The following is a 19,052-nucleotide window of genomic DNA, read 5'->3' as shown; positions in this document are numbered from 1 at the left end:
GGTGGTCCTTGGCTTTTTCCCGAGGTGGAAGTACCAGTGTTTTACACCCAGTAGGAGCAGATGCTTCTCAGTGGCAGGCGTAGTTATTCTTACGGCTGGGTAAGTAATGAAGCAGGCTCTTTCAGCGCAGCACCGTGGCAACGTGGGCCACTCGGGAGTTCTGCTTTCCATCCCCGCTCAGCCAATCTGCCTGCCTGCATGTGACACCTCTCCCCTCTCCTGGGGAATCACCATCTGCAGTGAGATGATGGTGCTGGAGGTAATGGCTGCCCTCTTATCAGCTCTTAAACTTGTTATGGCAAGGAGTCCCCTAAAGGGAACACCCCCTCCCATTCTGCTGAAAAGGTGGCGCGGGAAATTTATTATTTTGAAAATTTAACACAACAAGTATATTTAATGTTATTTGAAAGTCACCACCAAATATATTTATGTTAGATCACCACCAAATTCAAAAACACACAGACATTTTTCACAGCCAAGGATAGTCACAAAAGCAGAAATATAGATAAAATTAAACAATAACCTTTGATTATCTCCATCAGATGACACTCATAGGACATCATGTTATACATGTATTGTGTGTTTTGTTCGATAATATGCATATATATATATATAAAAAAATCTCTGAAAAGTTTACATTGGTGTGTTACGTGCAGTAATGTTTTGATCCCAAAACATCCAGTGATTTTGCAGAAATACTCACAATAAACATTGATAAAAGATGCAAGTGTTATTCACAGAATTAAAGATAAACGTATCCTCTATGCAACCGCTGTGTCAGATTTAAAAAAAACTTTAAAAGAATAATCTGAGAACGGCGCTCAGAACCCAAAGAAATAGCCGCCATTTTGGCGTCAACAGAAGCTACAAAAAATACTATAAATATTCACTTACCTTTGAATATCTTCATCAGAAGGCAGTTCCAGGAATCCCAGTTCGACAATAAATGACTGATTTGTTCCATAAAGTTCCATAAAGCCCATCATTTAGCCACTTGTTAGCTTGTTCAGCCCAGCATTCAATCCTCAAAAAGCACGAGCAATTCCTCCAGACAAAAACTCAAAAAGTTCCGTTACAGATCGTAGAAACAAGTCAAATGATGTATGCAATCCATATTTAGGATGTTTTAAACATTAATCAGCAATAAGGTTCCAACCGGAGAATTTCATTGTCTGAAGAAACGCATCGGAACGGAAGAACACTCTCATGACCGTGCGCAATGAGACCGAGGCTTTCTGCCAGACCACCCACTCAAAGAGCAATTATGAGCCCCTCCTTTATAGTAGAATCATACAACCAGAATCTAAAGATGGTGACATCTTGTGGAAGTCCTAGGATGTGCATGCTCATCCATATCTAAGCTGGACTTCAAATGGCACTGCTTTAAAAATCGAGGTCTCACTTCCTGTTTGGACTTCTTCTCAGGTTTCTTCTGCCATATGAGTTCTGTTATACTCACAGACATAATTCAAACAGTTTTTGAAACTTCAGAGTGTTTTCTATCCACCAGTAATAATATGCATATATTCCCAACTGGGAAAGAGTAGGAGGCAGTTTACTCTGGGCACGCCTTTCATCCAAAAGTGAAAATGCTGCCCCCTAGCCCCAACAGATTTTAACCAACAATGCTATTTTGTTTGTTTTTCCACATTGTTTATAACTTATTTTGTACATAATGTTGTTGCTGCTACCATCTCTGATGACCGAAAGAGCTTCTGGATATCAGAACTGCGATCACTCATCTCAAATTGGACAAAAGGTTTTCTTCATTGAGTCGGATGGAAGGGATATACTACAGACACAGGCCCAGATCCCCGTCATTTGCTGGAGAAGGAAATTGAAATTTAGTGTAAAAAGATCAGGGTGCCTTGTTAGGATCAGGCGACTTTTGGCTAATCTGCCTTTGCCTTCTGTCCTGATAGCTAACCATCAATCGCTGGAAAATAAAAGGGACAAACTGAAAGCACGTATATCCTACCAACGGGACATTAACAACTGTAATATCTTATGTTTCACCGAGTCGTGGCTGAATGACGACATTAAGAACATACATCTGGCGGGTTATACACTATCGGCAGTATAGAACAGCAGCCTCTGGTAAAACACAGGGCGGAGGCCTATGCATATATGTAAGCAACAGCTGGTGCACGATATCTAAGGAAGTCTCAAGATTTTGCTCACCTGAGGTAGAGTATCTCATGATAAGCTGTAGACCACTCTTATCTACTGAGAGTCTTCATCTGTACTTTTTTAAACTGTCAACATACCACCACAGACTGATGCTGGCACTAAAACCACGCTCAATTAACTGTATACCACCATAAGCAAACAGGAAAATGCTCATCCAGAGGCGGCGCTCCTAGTGGCCAGGGATTTTAATGCAGGGAAACTTAAATCAGTTTTACCTCATTTCTATCAGTATGTTAAAAAATTATCGACCACCTTTACTCCACACACAGAGATGTGTACAAAGCTCTCCCTCCCATAATTCTGTCCTCCTCATTCCTGCTTACATACAAAAACTAAAGCAGGAAGCACCAGTGACTCGGCCTATAAAAAAGTGGTCATGTGAAGCAGATGCTAAACTACAGGACTGTTTTTCGAGCACAGGCTGGAATAAGTTCTGGAATTTTTCAGATGGCATTGAGGAGTACACCACATCAGTCACTGTCTTTATCAATAAGTGCATTGAGGACGTCGTCCCCACAGTGACTGTACGTACATACCCCAACCAGAAGCCATGGATTACAGGCAACATTTGCTTTGAGCTAAAGGGTAGAGCTGTCGCTTTCAAGGAGCGGGACTCTAACCCAGAAGCTTATAAGAAATCCCGAGATGCCCTCCGATGAATCATCAAACAGGCAAAGAGTCAACACAGGACTAAGATCGAATCGTTATACACCAGCTCCGACGCACGTCAGATGTGGCAGGGCTTGCAAACTATTGCAGACTACAGTACAAAGGGAAGCACAGCCAAGAGCTGCCCAGTGACACGAGCCTACCAGACGAGCTAAATAACTTCTATGCTCGCTTCGAGGCAAGTAACACTGAAACATGCATGAGATCATCAGCTGTTCTGGACAACTGTGTGATCATGCTCTCCGCAGCCGAGGCCACAGGGCCAGACAGATTACCAGGACATGTACTCCGAGCATGCGCTGACCAACTGGCAAGTGTCTTCACTGACATTTTCGACCTCTCCCTGTCTGAGTCCGGAATATCAACATGTTACAAGCAGACCACCATAGTCCCTGTGCCCAAGAACACTAAGGTAACCTGCCTAAATGCCTACCGACCTGTAGCACTCACATCTGTAGCCATGAAATGCTTTGAAATGCTGGTCATGGCTCACATCAACACCATTATCCCAGAAACCCTAGATTCACTCCAATTTACAAACCGCACCAACAGATCCACAGATGATGCAATCTCTATTGCACTCCACACTGCCCTTTCACACCTGGACAAAAGGAACACCTATGTGAGAATGCTATTCATTGACGACAGCTCAGCTTTCAACACCATAGTTCCCTCAAAGATCATCACTAAGCTAAAGACGCTGGGACTAAACGCCTCCCTCTGCAACTGGATCCTGGACTTCCTGACGGGCCGCCCCCAGGTGGTAAGGGTAGATAACAACACATCCGCCATGCTGATCCTCAACACGGGGGTCCCTCAGGGGTGCGTGTTCAGTTCCCTCCTGTACTCCCTGACTGCATGGCCAGGCACGACTCCAACACCATCATTAAGTTTGCTGAAGACACAACATTGGTAGGCCTGATCACCAACAACGATGACACAGCCTATAGGGACCTGACCATGTGGTTCCAGGACATCAACCTCTCCCTCAACATGATCAAGACAAAGGAGATGATTGTGGACTACAGGAAAAGGAGGACAAAGCACGCCCCCATTCTCATTGAGGGGGTTGTAGTGGAGCAGTTTGAGAGCTTCAAGTTCCTTGGCATCCACATCACCAACAAACTAACATGGTCCAAGCACACCAAGACAGACATGAAGAGGGCATGACAAAACCTATTCCCCCTCAGGGGTCCTCATCCTAAAACGGTTTTAGAGCTGCACCATTGAGAGTATCCTGACAGGATGCATCACCGCCTGGTATGACAACTGCTCGGCCTCAGACCGCAAGGCACTACAGAGGGTAGTGCATACGGCCCAGTACATCACTGTGGCCAAGCCTCCTGCCATCCAGGATCTCTTTACCAGGCAGTGTCAGAGGAAGGCCCAGCCACCCTAGTCATAGACTGTTCTCTCTGCTCCCGCACGGCAAGCGGTTCCGGAGCACCAAGTCTTGGTCCAAAAGCTTCTACCCTCAAGCCATAAGTTCTGAACAGCTAATCAAGTGGCTATCCAGACTATTTGCATTGCCCCCTCATTAAACGCAGTTGCTTCTCTGTTATTATCTATGCATATTCACTTTAATAACTCTCCCTACATGTACATATTACCTCAATTACCTTGACATCAGTGCCCCTGCACATTGACTCTGTACCGGTACCCCCTGTATATAGACCCGCTATTGTTATTTTTAATTATTTGTTGTTCTTATCTCTTGCCTTTTTTTAGGTTCTTTCTTTAAACTGCATTGTTGGTTAAGGGCTTGTAAGTAAGCATTTCACTGTAAGGTCTGTTGTATCCAGAATTCCATGCTGAAAGGGAGGAGAAGAAGGAGTAGAGAGTCACCCTTCTCTGGATGTGGGAGTAGACGGATCATTAGAAGAGACCAGAGAGAGCGAGAGAGGAGGGAAAGAAAGGAGGATAGACCGAATGTAAACTAATTAGCAGGAGGGTTTAAAAATAAAAGTCTGTTGACTTTCTCCTGCCCTGTGGAGGCTAGTTTGCTCTGGGCCAGTTCTATACTTATCTGTGTTCTCAAACACACACTCACAGTCAGGTCAGGTACTGTATGCAGTGCAGGGACGTTTATCTGTCCACAGTGCTATTCTGATTCTGTTCCCTCACGTCCCATGCAAGGTGCTCCAACAGCTCAAAATGCTGCCATCAACTATCTTAAAAGCAAGTGTTCTAGATGTACAGTAGCATCATCTCCAAAGCTTTCTTTGTTTGGTGGTAAAAATCTCCCTTTAATCTTCTATGAGTGTCTGTGTATTTGTGTACTGAATGCGAGTGTGTTTGTCTTCATGATTGGTTCCAGTGTGTACTCCTAGGAAGATGCTGAGAGCAGACTCTTTCTCGTCTCTGTCACCCAGTCAGATTGGAATGTGTTGTCTTGATGTCACATCGCCATCCCTCCTGTCTCTTTCCTAACACAAAGCAGTGACATGTCAAGTCCCTGTTCCTCTCACTATGGGGACAATGACTGGGGGTCTCATTTTTTACAATCCTCCAGCTAAGCCTTCCTAGGAAAACAAAGTGGCAAAAATCTTTATTGAAAGTTGAGGAAAAGTAGAAGAAACAGAAGAAAGTGACTCGGTGGCAGACAGCTGTGTAACAAAGCTGACAGGCACAGCCGTGTAACAACGTTGACAGGCACAGCTGTGTAACAATGCTGACAGGCACAGCTGTGTAACAACGTTGACAGGCACAGCTGTGTAACAAAGCTGACAGGCACAGCTGTGTAACAAAGCTGACAGGCACAGCTGTGTAACAATGCTGACAGGCACAGCTGTGTAACAACGTTGACAGGCACAGCTGTGTAACAAAGCTGACAGGCACAGCTGTGTAACAAAGCTGACAGGCACAGCCGTGTAACAACGTTGACAGGCACAGCTGTGTAACAATGTTGACAGGCACAGCTGTGTAACAATGCTGACAGGCACAGCTGTGTAACAACGTTGACAGGCACAGCTGTGTAACAAAGCTGACAGGCACAGCTGTGTAACAAAGCTGACAGGCACAGCCGTGTAACAACGTTGACAGGCACAGCTGTGTAACAGCGCTGACAGGCACAGCCGTGTAACAAAGCTGACAGGCACAGCAGTGGAACAACGTTGACAGGCACAGCAGTGGGACGAAGCTGACAGACACAGGAGTGTAACAAAGCTGACAGACACAGCAGTGTAACAAAGCTGACAGACACAGCAGTGTAACAAAGCTGACAGACACAGCAGTGTAACAAAGCTTACAGACACAGCAGTGTAACAAAGCTTACAGACACAGCAGTGTAACAAAGCTGACAGACACAGCAGTATAACAAAGCTGACAGACACAGCAGTGTAACAAAGCTGACAGACACAGCAGTGTAACAAAGCTTACAGACACAGCAGTGTAACAAAGCTGACAGACACAGCAGTGTAACAAAGCTGACAGACACAGCAGTGTAACAAAGCTGACAGACACAGCAGTGTAACAAAGCTGACAGACACAGCAGTGTAACAAAGCTGACAGACACAGCAGTGTAACAAAGCTGACAGACACAGCAGTGTAACAAAGCTGACAGACACAGCAGTGTAACAAAGCTTACAGACACAGCAGTGTAACAAAGCTGACAGTGGTGTTAATCCCATATCTCCAGAGTGTGCCAGGACAGGCAGTGGGGCTTCACATAGATGCTTATAGTACAGTACATACCACACTGACAGACAGAGAGAGAGAGAAAGACAGAGAAAATAGAGAGAAGATGAGAGAGCAAGACAATGGGAGAAAAAAGGGAGAGGGAGATTGAATGAAGAATCGAGAGATTGAGGAAGAGAATTGTGAGAGAGAGGCAGTGAGGGAGAGAGGGGGTAAGAGAAAATCCCTCTCTCTTTGTGTAGTGGTCCAGGCCATTACAGGGAGATTAGCCTTGGCAAGGCTGAATGCAGAACAGAGAGGATGCTGGGAGCTGTCCAATCCAAACTCATTACACTTGTTTTGGGAAGAGATGGAAATAACTGTTATTATACACATAATAAACCACATTAGTAGTCCATAGTGCAGTGGAGTTCCAGTCATAGCCCAGGGAAGAGGGGAGAATCACTCAAGATGGAACAGCATGTTGACTGAGATTTATAACGATGGTCAGTTTAGAGCACATTTAATGGATTTGATCTCCTTATTTCTGCTCAAAAGGGGAGGATGTTTCTTCTTGTTAGCATTACGTTCAACAGTTGACTTGTACAACAGAATCTATTGTTTGTGGCTAAGCTCACTTGTGCAAAGCACACTTCTCCTGGTATGTGGCTAGGCTAATACAACCTCTCATGGTCTGTGGCTAGGCTAATAGAACCTCTCCTGGTCTGTGGCTAGGCTAATACAACCTCTCCTGGTCTGTGGCTACGCTAATGCAACCTCTCCTGGTGTGTGGCTAGGCTAACAAAACCTCTCCTGGTCTGGCTAATACAACCTCTCCTGGTCTGTTGCTAGGCTAATACAACCTCTCCTGGTCTGTGGCTAGGCTAATACAACCTCTCCTTGTCTGTTGTTAGGCTAATACAACCTCTCCTGGTCTGTTGCTAGGCTAATACAACCTCTCCTGGTCTGTTGCTAGGCTAATACAACCTCTCATGGTCTGTGGCTAGGCTAATACAACCTCTCGTGGTCTGTGGCTAGGCTAATACAACCTCTCGTGGTCTGTGGGCTAATACAACCTCTCCTGGTCTGTTGCTAGGCTAATACAACCTCTCCTGGTCTGTTGCTAGGCTAATACAATCTATCATGGTATGTTGCTAGGCTAATACAACCTCTCCTGGTCTGTTGCTAGGCTAATACAACCTCTCATGGTCTGTGGCTAGGCTAATACAACCTCTCATGGTCTGTGGCTAGGCTAATACAACCTCTCCTGGTCTGTTGCTAGGCTAATACAACCTCTCATGGTCTGATGCTAGGCTAATACAACCTCTCATGGTCTGTGGCTAGGCTAATACAACCTCTCATGGTCTGTGGCTAGGCTAATACAACCTCTCATGGTCTGTTGCTAGGCTAATACAACCTCTCATGGTCTGTGGCTAGGCTAATACAACCTCTCATGGTCTGTGGCTAGGCTAATACAACCTCTCCTGGTATGTTGCTAGGCTAATACAACCTATCCTGGTCTGTGGCTAGGCTAATACAACCTCTGCTGGTATGTGGCTAGGCTTTATTAGCTCGGAGGTACGCCCCCCTCTCAGCTGATCAGCCTGCATTCCTCACTGCCTGTCCATGTATGGGTAAGAGGAGAGAATGGCAGAGAGTATGAGAGAGCTGCTGAGATGAGATGGACACACTGCTGCTTAGTCAACCATCCCTTTCCATCCTCTCTGGTTGAAATCAAACATTCCAAATATGCTCGTTATTAAAGCATCAAGTGGGAATTTAATTTGTTCAAACCAGATTTCCATATGACTTACTTGACAGAAAGAGGGTGGTTAATCATCAAATAGGCTTACAGGTTCTCTTCTCACACATTGTGCTTTGATCAAAATAACTCTCACCCTTAATAAATACTGAAATGAAATAAATACTTTCAGTTGGCTGATGTTATAACTATATATAACCTGGTGAGCCAATCTTATTGTGTTCTGGAGGGACTGTGATGTCAACTCCCTCAGCCTCTGTGCAGGGACTGAGACAGGGGTATAGGATGTCTGTGAAAGCTCTCCAACAGAGACAGACAAGACAGAGACAAGTTAAAAGAGTTTAGGAGAGGCCCTGAAATGATAGTCTGTACATCAGCCCTCTCTGCTCCCCCCCTTCCATCTCCGCTCTCTCTTTCTACACACACCTTTGAGTGTGTGCCAACGACCAAAATAGATATCATGTTGCTATGTCACTACAGAGGCTTTGTATTTACTCATCGGCTTTCTCTCCATCTCTCGCTCTCTCCCCCCCATCTCTCTCCCTCTCCTTCTCCCCCCTCTCTCTCCCCCATCTCTCTCCCTCTCCTTCTCCCCCTCCCCCCCCATCTCCCCCCCCATCTCTCTCCCTCTCCTTCTCCCCCTCTCTCCCACCCCATCTCTCTCCCTCTCCCTCTCTCTCCCCCCATCTCTCTCCCTCTCCCCCATCTCTCTCCCTCTCCTTCTCCCCCTCTCTCTCCCCCCCCATCTCTCTCCCTCTCCTTCTCCCCCTCTCTCCCAACCCATCTCTCTCCCTCTCCCCCTCTCTCTCCCCAATCTCTCTCCCTCTCCCCCTCTCTCTCCCCCCATCTCTCTCCCTCTCCTTCTCTCCCTCCCCCCCCCATCTCTCTCCCTCTCCTTCTCCCCCCTCTCTCTTCCTTTTTCTTTTCACATCTCACTCTTTCTTCTCTCTCTCTCCCCTCCTCTCTATATACCCCTCATGACTGAAGACTATGGCCTTGTCAGAAAAATAAGGAAAAGTTTCCTGTGCAGTTATGTCTCAGGCCATTTAGTTTGGTTTTGCTTTTTTTTAAAGCCTTGTTTATCTCTATTCTTCTATTGTTAATTGGCTAGGTAATTGTTGAGGGCAGATTTTGGGGGTTACAGCATAATTACACAGGCCTAGCTTGATTTACCACAGAAGTTTCCTGGCAACAGGAAAGGGAACTGAGATAACATTACTACAGCATTCAGATAACATGTCCTCCATGTTGAGGTGATATCCTGACTCAAAGAAAAGTGTATAGCATATTCCCATCATTGTCTGTGTACACAAATGCACTGTTGGCATAGGAAACATATGACCAAGACATTTTCGAAGGCACAGTCATTATTATGTGTTGACTGAATGCCAAGTGTATCACTGTGGTGTGTGTGTGTTTTTGTGAGTGTGAGTGTGAGTGTGTGTGTGTGTGTGTGTGTTCAGTGCCTGGCAGTGGTACCAGTGTGAGACTTGTCTGTATGCCAGGCAAACACAGGTTTCCTCTAGAGAGTGTCATGTTTTTGTTGATCGTCTCTGTGAAATCTCCTCAGGACTTTTCCTAGGACACTCACAATCCAAAGCTGTCCTAAAATCGCAATATGCAGCAGAATACGGAATGTTGATCCATTGTGTACGGATTTATTTCTGTTTGTGTTGCATGTTTTTGCTTCTTGTATCCATAGAGTGCCTTAGAAGCACCTGTTGTAGACAGACAGACAGACACAGACACAGACAGACAGACAGACAGACAGACAGACAGACAGACAGACAGACAGACAGACAGACAGACAGACAGACAGACAGACAGACAGACACAGACAGACAGACAGACAGACACAGACAGACAGACAGACAGACAGACAGACAGCCAGACAGACAGACAGACAGACAGACAGACAGACCTGGCCCTGCTCTTTAGACTGAGTGTCTCCCCGTCCCACTGGCGCTTCACTAGGAATATATTTCAGGATGTTGACTGGACTGCTTGACGACTGTTGGGCTATTTTCAAACACCCCACACACAGTTCATCCATTGAGTCACAAGAACACGAAAATGCATGCACAGACATACCCACACAAACTAACACAAAAAGACACACACACAAGCTCACATGCTCACACGCACACCCATACACACATATTTTCCTGCTGTGCTGCCAGAACCTGACCTCGTTGACCTCCTAGTTGACCTTTGGGTTCGCTTCCAGATTTAGCGGCTGTAGGGCCCCATGTCAGGTCAACCGTTTTGGACTTCAGGAGAGAGAGGCACTGCTAACATATTCCCCCAAAAGATAATCTCTTTAAGTGTTTTTTCAACATTGTTACTCCTATTATTTAAACATTGACTGTTGAGCTGCAGGTGGGCTAGCAGCAGCTTTAGTTGGGCTCAGCTTTAGTCTCAGGATTAAACGTAGGCTTACTTCCTCTCGATGTCCTTTTCCTGTACTGATTAGAGTTTGTGGTAATGTCGTAGAAAGAGAGAGAGAGAGAGTGTGATTTGTTTTCTAAGACAGAGGAGTGATCCGTCTAGGGAAACCATTGTCTTTCTTTCTTCACTCTAAGTGACTGCAATAACATCCCCCTGCTGTGATGTTGTTTCCTGTCCTTAACCTCCTCTCCTTCCTCGCTTCTCCAGCCCTGGCATATGCCACTGCCCGGGAGCCAGACCACGCCCACGGCTGTACCCATGGCAGCTGTTACCCGGCAACAGGAGACCTGTTGGTGGGCCGTGAGAAGAGCCTGAAGGCATCATCAACATGCGGCTCCAGGAAGAAAGACCCCTACTGCATCGTCAGTCACTTACAGGTGTGTGTGTGTGTGTGTGTGTGTGTGGGTCTCCAACATCCTCTCACTCCCCCTACCTCTCTCTGTCCTGAGCTTCTGTTCGACCTCTGACCTGTGTCACCTTTGACCCTGTAGGATGAGAAGAAATGTTTCCAGTGTGACTCTCGCCGCCCATATGACCCAGTCTACAACACCATCAGTCACCGCATTGAGAACGTCATCACCACGTTCAAACCACACCGCAAGAAGTCATGGTGGCAGTCGGAGAATGGTGAGAATTGAGATTGCATTCACAGAGGTTGCAATTATATCCATGTTTAAATAGTGAACCTTTGATTTTATGAGAAGCAGTGTTAAAACAGATTTGTCGTCTATTTGTGCCCCCTGCCTTCGGTTACATGACATACCCCCAACATGCAGCTGTCAGTGGTATGAACTCATACAGAATCCATATCATTCGTATTATTAGAGACCTAATCTTGGTTACTACTATTAATAACAGGTCTGTTCAGAGACCGAGAAAGAGAGGGGGGAGTGGAAGAGGGAGAGATCATGAGTGGATCATAAAAGGAAGCAGTAGTGAGAGGGTGAGATATGGGGGAGAGAGATGGGGCCGACAATCCTGGAAGCCACAGTGCGTCATTACAGTGAGTGCTGGTAGCTCTGTTCTGAAGGGCCTTCAAAGCCCAGAGGTCCATGGCCTCCATCACGCTAAATCACCCTCTGTTCTCTGTAGTAGCCTACTTTACTCTGCCTGGACCAGACCCAGACCAGCCACAGGCCCACAGCTGTTTGTATGGGGATAATAACAGTGCAGGCTGTACCCTGGCACGTCAACAAAGGGAGGAATGAGAAAGAGAAGAGAGGAAAGGAAAGGAAAGGAGGGTGGGGAGGGAAGGGGTCAGAGGAAGATTGGGAGCCGGAGAGAAAGAGTGAGAGAAAGAGTGAGAGGGTGTACATTGAGGGAGGGATAGAAAATTAGATTTGGAGAATGGATTTCAAGACACCAGCTGAGCAATTCTCCTTCTTCATTGTTAATACAGAGCCCACATCACTGCAAACAAAAGCCTCATTTCAGGTCTATTTCTGAGTGATTGACTACTGTGGACCAGTAATAGCACTGCCTGTACTCTATGTCGAACACTGAGAGGTGGGGGACAGGAAACAGTCACTATTTTTACTCCCAGTCTCCATGGCGTTTCTAGCAGGGCTTTAGAGTATGTGACATGGAGCACAGTGGGCTGCTTGTACTACATGTGTGTAGACCACTGTCCCTGTGTAACTCTGGTGTGAGGCCCCTTCCTTCACTTAGTTCCTCAAGGGCTTGGAGTGGAAGGCTAGGTTGGGTGGGTACCTTATCCTCTGTTCTGTAGAGCAGCTTGTGCCACTTCTACTCTGTTTGAAGTGGTACCAAGTAGGCTACTAGAAGGATGTGCGAGTGGGTTGGTTCCATTAGTAGAGTGTACCAGTTACTAATTGCTCTCCGTTAACCAAGCCTTACAACAGCGGTGATGGGAGAAACACAAATGAAACTATTTGCTGTGACCCCTCTCCCACTCTCCAGTTCTATCTCTGTTTCCCTTCCTTTGCCCTTTCCCTCTCTTTGCTTCTCTCTCCTCCTCATTCTTCCTCTCCCTCTCCTCCAACTTGACTCCTTGGCTCCAGCACACCCTGCCTCTCTTTTCCTCTGCCTCTCCTTTCCCCTGCCTCCGTTTCCTTCCTGATTAGCCTTTCATTAAGGATTGCAGGTTATGGTTCACAGCCTACAGCACAGACCCAATGGCCGAAATCCAGTTTGACCTCTTACTCACCAATGTGTCTCTGTGTGTATTTACACTGTTTGTGTGTCAGGTTGGTTTATGATGAATGAATGAATCTTCAGAAGATTTGTGAGACTCTCTCTCTGTTATTTCCAGAGTCTTTTTTATTTTATTGTGTTACTTTTCCACAGGCCTGGCTCCCATCACACCACACCACAGCCTGCCTGAGGGGTAGATAGCTAGTGATGTTAATGTTGAGGCGCCAACCCCGGAAGCTGTACTCTGTCATTACCTCTCTCATTTTTTTCATGTGCAGAGTTACGAATTTTACTGTTGTCTTCCTGCTGTTTGTATTCACTTCAGACTACATTTGGAGATAGGGAAAGGATCCTCAAAGCACTTAGCTTTATGAGCATGTGTTTAGGGTGTTCTCAGAGATTTCCCTTTGAGCTACGTTGTGGCATATAGACATTTCTGACGGGACTATTTACTGTGGTTATTATGTTATTTACAGTGCCTTGCGAAAGTATTCGGCCCCCTTGAACTTTGCGACCTTTTGCCACATTTCAAGCTTCAAACATAAAGATATAAAACTGTATTTTTTTGTGAAGAATCAACAACAAGTGGGACACAATCATGGAACGACATTTATTGGATATTTCAAACTTTTTTAACAAATCAAAAACTGAAAAATTGGGCGTGCAAAATTATTCAGCCCCTTTACTTTCAGTGCAGCAAACTCTCTCCAGAAGTTCAGTGAGGATCTCTGAATGATCCAATGTTGACCTAAATGACTAATGATGATAAATACAATCCACCTGTGTGTAATCAAGTCTCCGTATAAATGCATCTGCACTGTGATAGCCTCAGAGGTCCATTAAAAGCGCAGAGAGCATCATGAAGCACAAGGAACACACCAGGCAGGTCCGAGATACTGTTGTGAAGAAGTTTAAAGCCGGATTTGGATACAAAAAGATTTCCCAAGCTTTAAACATCCCAAGGAGCACTGTGCAAGCGATAATATTGAAATGGAAGGAGTATCAGACCACTGCAAATCTACCAAGACCTGGCCTTCCCTCTAAACTTTCAGCTCATACAAGGAGAAGACTGATCAGAGATGCAGCCAAAAGGCCCATGATCACTCTGGATGAACTGCAGAGATCTACAGCTGAGGTGGGAGACTCTGTCCATAGGACAACAATCAGTCGTATATTGCACAAATCTGGCCTTTATGGAAGAGTGGCAAGAAGAAAGCCATTTCTTAAAGATATCCATAAAAAGTGTTGTTTAAAGTTTGCCACAAGCCACCTGGAAGACACACCAAACATGTGGAAGAAGGTGCTCTGGTCAGATGAAACCAAAATTGAACTTTTTGGCAACAATGCAAAACGTTATGTTTGGCGTAAAAGCAACACAGCTCATCACACCATCCCCACTGTCAAACATGGTGGTGGCAGCATCATGGTTTGGGCCTGCTTTTCTTCAGCAGGGACAGGGAAGATGGTTAAAATTGATGGGAAGATGGATGGAGCCAAATACAGGACCATTCTGGAAGAAAACCTGATGGAGTCTGGAAAAGACCTGAGACTGGGACGGAGATTTGTCTTCCAACAAGACAATGATCCAAAACAGAAAGCAAAATCTACAATGGAATGGTTCAAAAATAAACATATCCAGGTGTTAGAATGGTGCAGGTGTTAGAAAGTCAAAGTCCAGACCTGAATCCAATCGAGAATCTGTGGATAGAACTGAAAACTGCTGTTCACAAATGCTCTCCATCCAACCTCACTGAGCTCGAGCTGTTTTGCAAGGAGGAATGGGAAAAAATGTCAGTCTCTCGATGTGCAAAACTGATAGAGACATACCCCAAGCGACTTACAGCTGTAATCGCAGCAAAAGGTGGCGCTACAAAGTATTAACTTAAGGGGGATGAATAATTTTGCACGCCCAATTTATCAGTTTTTGATTTGTTAAAAAAGTTTGAAATATCCAATAAATGTCATTCCACTTCATGATTGTGTCCCACTTGTTGTTGATTCTTCACAAAAAATACAGTTTTATATCTTTATGTTTGAAGCCTGAAATGTGGCAAAGGTCACAAAGTTCAAAGGGGCCGAATACTTTCGCAAGGCACTGTATATGCTGTAGCAGTTAAATGTTCCAACTGCTAGAAGGAGCATAAGGCAGAACCCCCTACACTACTATTGGAACTTAAGACTTCTTCTCTACCAATTCATTGTGAATAATGGGCCAACTCGAGTGGTTCTTAAGGATGGATCATGCTCAGGAAGTGTGTGGGATTACCCATGTGGACGACCACATCTCCAGCCAAGATGAGAATGCTTTTTCCTGTTCAGATGCCATTACTCAAGCCAAGAGACGGACAGGGGCTTCCCTCACAGCTGGTAGTTGAGTTATCACTGGTGAAAACACGGGTTTGCATTTCCTGTAACAGATAGATTGACAGGTTGATTGAGTGCATACATTATAGATGTAATAGCAACAACATAAAGCTTGACATGCCCTCTCTCATCCTTTCTCTCTCTCTCCCTCCATCCCTCTCATTTTGTCTTCAGGAAAGCCTGATGTCTTCATTCAGCTGGACCTTGAGGCAGAATTCCATTTTACTCATCTTATCATGATCTTCAAGGTTAGACATAGAGCACTTAGTAAACCTTAGACCAGGGGTCTCCAACTTTTTCTATCATGACAGCTACTTAATAAACATGTCACAAGCTACGGCTCTTTAGTGTACAAGAGAAAGTAGTGCACTGTATTGTCTGTCAATATACCTGGTAGAATAATGGTTAATAAACAACTAACAGGGCCCTGTTATTTTTTCCCAAAATTGTTTTATATTTTCCCAAATTATGTTTTGTTTTGTATTACAGTTATTCATAGAGAAACAGCGAAATTGGATGTTCTGAGTTGATGTCAATGCTTAAATCACATCAGAATACTTTGTCTAATTCCCCTTTTTTCCATTTCTGTCAACCCACAAGACGGTTATCATATCAACTGGCTACACATGGAGTGATGGACAAACGCCTGCACCACACAGACAGAAAGAGGCAATATTGCTGGAAATTAATTGGCAGATAGTGTTAGGTTGGTCTTTTTAAGCCATTAGTGGCTAACCAGGGGTGGGATAATGTCAATGTTCAGTTAGATAGTAGCTTGGAGCTTGTGGTGTCGGGATACTTGTGAGATTTGTTTATGACAGTTTGTGGTGGAACACGTGAAAATTGCATGTACTTACAGAATTGTTTGGCGAGCTACTCATATGTGGTAGCTCACGATCAACCTGTTGGAGACCCCTGCCTTAAACAGTGTGTCAAATCTATGCAGTATATAAACATGTTCTGTGTCTTCAAATGAGCAACTACACACATCACATCCCTCTCCTGGCACACAGACATTTCGCCCAGCAGCCATGGTGATTGAGCGATCGGCAGATTTTGGACGTAACTGGCAGGTGTACCGCTACTTTGCCTACGACTGTGCCTCGGTCTTCCCCGGGGTATCTAAGGGACCCCTACGCAAAGTAGACGATGTCATCTGTGAGTCGCGCTACTCTGACATCGAGCCGTCCACTGAGGGAGAGGTGTGTCTGATAGTTACGAGGGATTTATCCCTAGCCAATGACCACAAGACATTGGAAAGATGTTGAAAATACTTATTTTTGGTTGAAAAGACATTGAAAATGTGTCATTTCAATGTGTTGTGCTCACTAGGTTACTACAGTTGTACACATACATTAAAATGGCATTCAAACACCTGTCCTGTCCCTCTTCTTCCTCCAGGCAATCTACAGAGTTCTGGACCCTGCCATCCACATTGAGGACCCCTACAGCCCCAACATTCAGAGTAAGATACACTCACCAGTCACCACAACTAGCAACCACTTCCCCACCATGTTAAGCCAAACTCACATCGCTGACATGATACAGCGACTGCCACCCTACCGTATAATTTCAGCACAGCACAACACCTAAACAGAATGGCACATGACAGTCTGCACTCTGAAGCCTAGCGGGATGTGAAAACCAGCTGCTCTCTCTCCCCCACACAAGCTGTCCCTTCTATTTTGACTGGTATGACTTCAATGTTTCCCCAGGAGTAAGAGCAGCCTTCCCTAAGTAGTGACAGGGGAGGTTCTGTTCTTAATAAAACCAAGGTATGGATTGACCCTGACCCTTAAACTGGATGTTCCATGTTGTCCAGACAGACACTCTGAATGAGTAGCTAGCACACTGCCATGCTCATTACTGCCCTCCACTTGTTTAAGGGAACCTTAAGGGTGCACTGATGAGTGACACAGTCTAAGGTACATCTAATGGGAGCTCTCTAATCAAAATGTATTTGTCACATGCGCCAAATACAACAGGTGTAGTAGACCTTACAGTGAAATTCTTACTTACAAGCCCTTAACGAACAACGCCGTTTTAAGAAAAGTGTTAAGTATTATTTTTTTTTTTAGATAAGTAAAAAACTAATAATTAAAGAGCAGCAGTAAAATAACAATAGAGAGGCTATATACAGGAGGTACTGGTACAGAGTCAATGTGCGGGGTCGCAGGTTAGTCGAGGTAATTGATGTAATATGTACATGTAGGTAGAGGTAATGTAATGAATACTCAGGGAGAAAAAGGTGTAGAGTCACGCACAGAGCACGGCAAATGTTTATCAAGCCTTCGCAGAAATCATGGCCGCAGGCAATGGTCAAACACAGGTATGCAGTCAAAAACAAACAATAACTCACAACCATGAAAACAGAAAGAAGTGAACTAAATGGGGAGCTGATGAGACCAGGTGAGAAATGAACACAGGTGAAATCAATGAACAAAAGTGAAAGACAGGGCTCCGGTCCAGAACACAAAGAAACAGAGCTACGTTCCAGAACACAAAGAAACAGGGCTACGTTCCAGAACACAAAGAAACAGGGCTACGTTCCAGAACACAAAGAAACAGGGCTACGTTCCAGAACACAAAGAAACAGGGCTCCGGTCCAGAACACAAAGAAACAGGGCTACGTTCCAGAACACAAAGAAACAGAGGCTCCAGAACACAAAGAAACAGGGCTACGTTCCAGAACACAAAGAAACAGGGCTACGTTCCAGAACACAAAGAAACAGGGCTACGTTCCAGAACACAAAGAAAAAGAACACAAGGTTGACTAAGAAAAGAAAAGCAGAACCTTACAGGTAAAGTGACTATGCATAGATAAAGAGCTCTCACTCTGTATCGGCTTTCGCTCGGGTTTGACAGAGAGACACATTTTGAGGGTGTTTAGTAATTAAAGTGCTGAAACCTGATGTGTTCCTGCTGTAAAGGAGGCAGTTGAATCTGCTAGTGTGCCACAGAATATCGACATGGAGGGAGGATGTCTGAGAGGAGGGAGTTAAAATGAAGCCTGGATGTCGGGTGTATACCGTTACAGAATGCATATGGTTTAGTTTGAGCACTTTGCCATGCAGAGCTCATCCACAGCTAGAGAGTTTAAAGATGGACGGCTCTGTCCTGATAGAGGTAATCCTGTCAGGGAAGTTGGGGGAGCTGTTAGCAGGAGGTACATTAGTATGTTAATAATAACACTGAAATGACTTTACCAGTGGCTTGACTGATACTCATAAGAGTTGGACATGGCATATTGTGGCCCTGGCAACAGCCTGATATTCCCCAATGTCCTGTGGAACAGTGGAATTTATTGTCCCACTGGTTTGTGAGAAAGGGAGTGGTGTTTTGCCTGTCAAGGTCTAGAGAACAGGGCCCTTCTGTGTGTGAGAAAGGATACGCTCAGATAACAGAGGCCAGGAGTACTGATAGGGCCCGGATTTGAGGCTGTTCTGCCGCTCTCCCCTCTCGCTCATTTTCAGTGCATATGAATGTAACAGAGGAACTCCACTAATCTCTTTCTATGTTCTTCTCTAACATTAGTCGAATGAAACAATAACTCCTGCACTGTATGTGAGTCAAATGAAGGTAGGTAACAGAAGTAACCACACAAAGAATTCTAAGTGTTTCTTGGGAGTACAGTGAAGGTAGCTGCCCCAAAACACAGCTTTTTCGCATAGAGGTGTGACTTGTTCTCCATTTGTTTGTGTTGAAACACTGTGTGGAGAGAGATAAACACTAAGTGGAGAGAGAGAGAGTGCTGATTGATTCCACATGCTGTCTGCAGCATATCTCTCTCTCGTCTGTAGGGGTAAGATGAGCCATTGGGGAAAATCAGTTTGTTTGGACCTAACTTGCT

The 19,052-nt window shown here is 45.1% G+C and overlaps 1 protein-coding gene across 1 annotated transcript in view; it reads left to right on the top strand.

Moving 5' to 3' along the window:
• Window positions 1-19,052, top strand: part of lamb2 (laminin, beta 2 (laminin S)) — a 47,754-nt gene that overhangs the window by 12,282 nt on the left and 16,420 nt on the right. Inside the window, exons 3-7 of the mRNA XM_064923007.1 lie at window positions 10,892-11,061; window positions 11,176-11,311; window positions 15,377-15,450; window positions 16,216-16,404; window positions 16,604-16,667. Of these exons, the coding sequence (XP_064779079.1) occupies window positions 10,892-11,061; window positions 11,176-11,311; window positions 15,377-15,450; window positions 16,216-16,404; window positions 16,604-16,667 (633 nt within the window). The remainder of the gene's footprint in view (window positions 1-10,891; window positions 11,062-11,175; window positions 11,312-15,376; window positions 15,451-16,215; window positions 16,405-16,603; window positions 16,668-19,052) is intronic.

The sequence above is a fragment of the Oncorhynchus masou genome, chromosome 18 (genome assembly GCF_036934945.1).
Source record: "Oncorhynchus masou masou isolate Uvic2021 chromosome 18, UVic_Omas_1.1, whole genome shotgun sequence".
NCBI classification, from domain to species: domain Eukaryota; kingdom Metazoa; phylum Chordata; class Actinopteri; order Salmoniformes; family Salmonidae; genus Oncorhynchus; species Oncorhynchus masou.
This window is presented reverse-complemented; position numbering and strand designations above follow the sequence as displayed.